At 39.4% G+C, this 5,379-nt stretch overlaps 1 protein-coding gene across 6 annotated transcripts in view; it reads right to left on the reverse strand.

Annotated features, from left to right (window-relative positions):
- Positions 1–5,379, reverse strand: part of LOC109951239 (multiple epidermal growth factor-like domains protein 11) — a 163,069-nt gene that overhangs the window by 36,769 nt on the left and 120,921 nt on the right. For 4 of the 6 annotated variants that reach the window (XM_020585608.1, XM_020585607.1, XM_020585611.1 and 1 more), the window contains 2 exons: positions 3,732–3,965; positions 280–2,124 (listed from right to left, as the gene is read on the reverse strand). In XM_020585608.1, coding sequence (XP_020441264.1) covers positions 1,919–2,124; positions 3,732–3,965 — 440 coding nt within the window. In that variant the 3' untranslated portion in view covers positions 280–1,918. Of the gene's footprint in view, positions 1–279; positions 2,125–3,731; positions 3,966–5,379 lie in introns of those variants that run through there. The other 2 variants (XM_020585609.1, XM_020585612.1) reach the window with 2 other exon arrangements.

The raw sequence follows: 5,379 nt of genomic DNA on the forward strand, positions 1-5,379 counted from the left end.
CGAAACTATTTAGCTTCTGCATGTGGGAACACCAGACTAGATATTTCGGGTTACAGTTTATATGGAAGTGACAGAGCTCAGTTTGATGGCAGGGCAGCTACATTCAAAATCAGATTCCAGGTAATTTGTGGACTGACCTAATGACAACTGCTACAGAAATTATTTAGGTCCGTATTTACCCACATTATGGTAAACCAGTTTTAGTGAGTTGTTGTTACAGACCACCAAAATCTACAAAATATTAAAAAGTGTGATGAAAACAATAACGTTTTACTTTACCAGCTCAATGAGCCAATTCACTGAGGAAGAAAAGTGTGTCCTCTGCATGTGTGGCTCAGGTGATGAGCATCCCTGCTGACAATGAACTCAGCTGGTCACTTCCTGAGCTGTGACAACTTTATTCATTTCAGATCTTGAAACAAACAAACAAAAAAGCACCACTCAGTGCATCTACTGTAGCTGAAACTGTGGTTGGGATCAAAGACAAAGAAGAGACAAATGAGCTAATGAAAGTTAGAGCAAATGGAAGAAAAGAATGGACTCAAATATATGGGGAAACAAAGCTGTTTACATGTGATTGTCAAAATGTTCTGTTATTGCTATTCGCCAAGGTATAATTATCAGTATTTCTAACCAAATTGACCTGTGTGTGTCATTAGAAATTTAGCAGGAATTTTATGCATTATGGCTCTATTTTACATTTAATAACACAATCAGAAACATGTATTTTGTTTGGGAACTAAAATGTAGTATTTCTTAAACGAAATTATTGGTGAGGAGGTAAATAAAAGTTTAAGGGTTACTTTTAGAAGTGCTTGCACTTCCAACCTTGATGCAAACATCCTAAAAAGCATGTTTCAGGTCAGTTCCCATGTTCAGTCAGATGACAATCATCAATTTGCACCAAAGCACATTATTATAAGGGTATTCCTGGCTAACTGGCTAATCTTTGGCATGCATGTGTTTTAAGTTTGACACAACAAAGAAAAATCACAATAGTAATCGCTAGTGTACACAGACTGTACATCCAATACACAACACTTTGTTTACAGTACATACAAAAACTTTTCAGAGAAAAATATGGGTCCCTGGCAGGATCTTTAAATATGCAAACAGGAAATAAACAATGTGTAAAAATACCAGAACTATACAGGTAGTGTAAATCTGACCAGACTGCCATTTGTGTGAATTTATTTATAACTTTTTCAGTCCATTTTTGGGAGATTATCAGAGTAATGAACAGTTTGACTTCAGTCATTCATACAAATTTGTTTGTACTGTGAGCTATATGGCTCATATGATTCTCTGTCATTGTAAATGCTTGGTAGATACACTCAATCCAGGTGCGACATCAGCCTCAGTCTTGTCTCTGTCCCACACATTTACTGTTCACTTTTAAGAAATAGTCCCAATCACATGAGGAATTCTTTGTTCTTCTTTGTCCATCAACTTCCTGCTGTCTGACCCAGGACTTATCAAAAATAACAGAGATCATCATACTAGAAAAAAGGTATACTTGTGTGCATACGTATGTATGTGTATATTCCCTCTACTGACATGTTTGTTGATGAGGAGGAATTTACAAAACAATACAAATACATATTATAGACTGGCACAAAAACAGCTCAAACAATTTGGGTATAATACAATGATAAAATATCAAAGAGCAGTCCAACAGTCTGGGCACTACAAGGAGTTTCCTAACCCATCAACACACGCACACACGCACACATATAAATAAATAAATTTTAAAAAAACTATTAGTTCCAACAAAACGTCCTTTGTCCTCTGAATGTCCATCTGCACTCGTCGATTGAGAAAACAAACAAACAAACATACAAACAAAGATCTTTTCAGTTTTGTGGTTCCAGATGAACTGGGAGCACTGGTATAGCATAAAGCCTGGGAGCTCTGTGTTCTAGAGCAGTGAGCCGGTGGGGCTGCCGGGCAGTGAGGGGCTGTGGCTGTGCACAGGGAGGCTGTGGCTGAGAGCGGGGCTGGGCCGTACAGGCAGCAGGTCGTAGTGGCCGGGGATGTGGCTGTTCCTGGGCAGGTCATACGGGTTCTGAGTGTAACTGGGAACAACCACACAGCTGGCCCCCTGGACGATGCTGATGGTTGGCTCTGAGAGAGAGAAATGAGGAATTCCAGTAGCACTGAAATGATTAATCAACTAGTAATCAAATAGTTATTTTTTGTCTGGTTCTAGGTGATCACTGTAAAATGAAAGTTTTTAACATTTTGAAGTGTTGGTCACTCAGCTGCAGAAAGTAAATACCTAATTTGACTAGTTGAAAATACTGAAGAATAATATTTAAATGAAAATTAAAATTTCAATGTCTTAATGAGACGAGTAAAAAAATCTACAAACTACAACCCCAAATCAGAAAAAGTTCAAATTAAAACTGCAAAAAGTGATGAGTAAATCATCTGTGTCCTGTATTACATTGAAAACAATACAGCAGCACATTATTTGGTGTGATACCTCATAAACTTTATTCTGATGCCTGCAACACATTCCAAAAGAAGTTGGGACAGTAAAGCATTGACCACGGTGTGATGTTTCCGTTCCTTTTCACAACACTTAAAAGTCGTTTAGAGACTGAGGACACCAAGTGATTAAATGTGTCAGGTGTCATTTTGTCCCATTCTTCCTGCAAACAAGTCTTAGGGTGAGCAACAGTCCTGGGTCTTCGTTGATGCAATTTGTGTTTCAAAATGCGCCACACATTCTCTACTGGGGACAGGTCGGGACTGCAGACAGGCCAGTCCAGCACTCACACCCTTTTCCTCCACAAACAGGCCTTGGTCATGTGCAAAATGAGGTTTTGCATTGTCTTGTTGAAATGTGCATGGGCGTCCCTGGAAAAGATGTCGTCTTGAAGGCAGATCCAAAATCTATATGTATTTTTCAGCATTAATGGAGCCATCACAGAAGTGTAAGTTACATTTGCCAAGGGCACTGACACAACCCCAGACCATGACAGACCCTGGCTTTTGGACTTGATGCTGGTAACAGTCTGAATGGTTCTTTTCATTTTGGTCCTGCTGACATAGGGCTTCCTTTTGGTACAGTACAGTTTTAAGCAGCATTTATGGATGTAGCTATGTGTTTTAGTGCCTGACACAGGTGTGTCAAAGTAATCCTGACCCCATGTGGTTATATCACTTGTGCAGTGCCATCTGAGGGATCAGAGGTCATCCAGCTTATGCTTGCGCCCTTTATGCACCGAAATCCCTCCAGATTCCTTGAATCTTTTAACAATGTTCTGCACCATTGAGGGTGACATATCCAAATCCCTTCCTATCTTTCTTTGGGGAACATTAGTTTTTAAACATTTCAATAATTTTCTCCTGCATATGTTGGCAAACTGGTGGTCCTCAGCTCATCTTTGCTTCTAAAGGGCTAGGCTGGATGCCACTTTCGTACCAAATAAGGATCGCAATCACCTGTTTCAAATGCAACTGTCCCAACTTTGGTTGGAATGTGTTGCAGCATCAGAATTGGAGTGTTTATTTTGAACAAAGAATGATGAGGTGTCAAGTTTAACTAGTGAGCCAATTAAATATCACTAATATCATGCTCTTAAGAACTATGTTAAGTTTATATATTAAATTGTTTATCAGTAAACAAGCCAGAAAAAAGTTAGAAAGAAAATGAAATGGCAAAGAAAGAAAGAAAACGAAGAAGTGTATGTGTCAAAATGTTGAATTATTCCTTTAAAACTCACTCTCTTCAAACGTACCCATGTCGTAGATGTTCTTGGCAGGTGCTGTGGTGGTGGTAGTGGTGGTGATGATGGCACCGGAGCAGCAGTGTGTCATGTGTTCATGGTGAGCTGGTGATTTCATTTCCACATAGCTGCTCTCTGAGTGTTTACACACACCAGGAGGGTCGTTGATTGTGGCGTAGGGGTTTTCACTGCTGAGGGAGCAGGTACTGGACAAAGAGCCCTTCATATAGTCTAGAGAGAGAGAATGAACACAGAGAAACCGCACAGATCACTTAACCTTGTGTATTATTCAGAAATAACACTTCATGACTCACATGGAAGTGTGAACCGTTCACATGGATTGACAGCATTTCTGTCAGTGGCTGAAGGTCTGCTGACGGTGCCACTCTCCCACAGCTACTGTGTGGTAAAAATACTCTCGTGTATACTGCTGCTGCTGTTGGTGCTGCTAAAACCTCACAATTCTAATTCACACATTTTAATATTGATTAAAAGACGGTATACTCTATAGACAAGTCTTCAAACACTGAATATGTAAAACTCTTTCAAAATGCTTTCAAAACCAAAGATACTGCTTTTCCATTTTCTGAGAAAAGGTTTTCACCCAATTGCAATATTCTATAAAACATTTGTTCATGTGTCATGTCTGAATAAAACAGGCTCCTTGGTTATTACAAATGTTACCATAGTGACCAAATTCTTTTGTGATACTAGAGGTGATCAGCAGGACTAGTCCCTGGGCATTTGGATGGCATGTCAGAAATGTCCTAGATTCTGCTATTAAAGCTCAATAAAGCTGGCATTATTCTGTATTTTAAATGTGTCCACAAGTCCCACAAACCAAAAATGTGTTAGTGCTGTAGTTTTTTAGAAAATGTTTCTTAAACAGGAGTTCAGGACTATTTTCATCTGCAGATTAATATATATTATTTGATGCCTATGGTGATTTTTTGGGGCAGTGTGCCTACGATCAGACAACGTGCTGAAGTGACTCAAATGAGTGTCTCTGATCAGATTTTTTGACAGATGTGTGAACAAATCAAATCAGATTTTTCAAATAAGATCTGGGCCACCTTATGAAGTTTCTGATCAAGCCGAACAAGAAGGAACATGCTGCACAATTTGCCTGTTGCATTTCTGTATGCACATGATGACTCATATTTCAGTTAAATACAAATCATAAAATGTGTGGCAGCTTAGGAACTCGGCAGGGCTCACAGCAGAGCTCCATACATATCGCTTGCAAACATGAATATGAACCATCAACACAAGAAGATCGGATCTGGAAAAAAAAAATTGGAATTGAGCATTAAGGTCTGTAATGTGAACGTAGCTTAAGTGAACAGACAATCTGTGAAGGAAATTGAAGGAAATATACACTGAGGAAAACAAAGCATTCAGTTATAGTGCAAGAGAGATTTCTCAGGGGAGTTTTAGGAGTGATGAGGGGTCAAAACAGAAGAAGGACCCAAGCAGAGACAGAAAAACACACAGAGGACCAGAATCAGATTGATCCTGCAGAGGCACAAACACATTTGTAAGAACAGGCTGGTACATATAAGTAAAATCACATTTTATCTACGGGGATGTCGAGCCTTCGGGTACAGACTTGGATCTGTGAGGTCGGAGGTTCTTCATGCTGCAC

This window comes from Monopterus albus, unplaced genomic scaffold, assembly GCF_001952655.1.
Source record: "Monopterus albus unplaced genomic scaffold, M_albus_1.0 scaffold372.1, whole genome shotgun sequence".
Classification (NCBI taxonomy): Eukaryota; Metazoa; Chordata; class Actinopteri; order Synbranchiformes; family Synbranchidae; genus Monopterus; species Monopterus albus.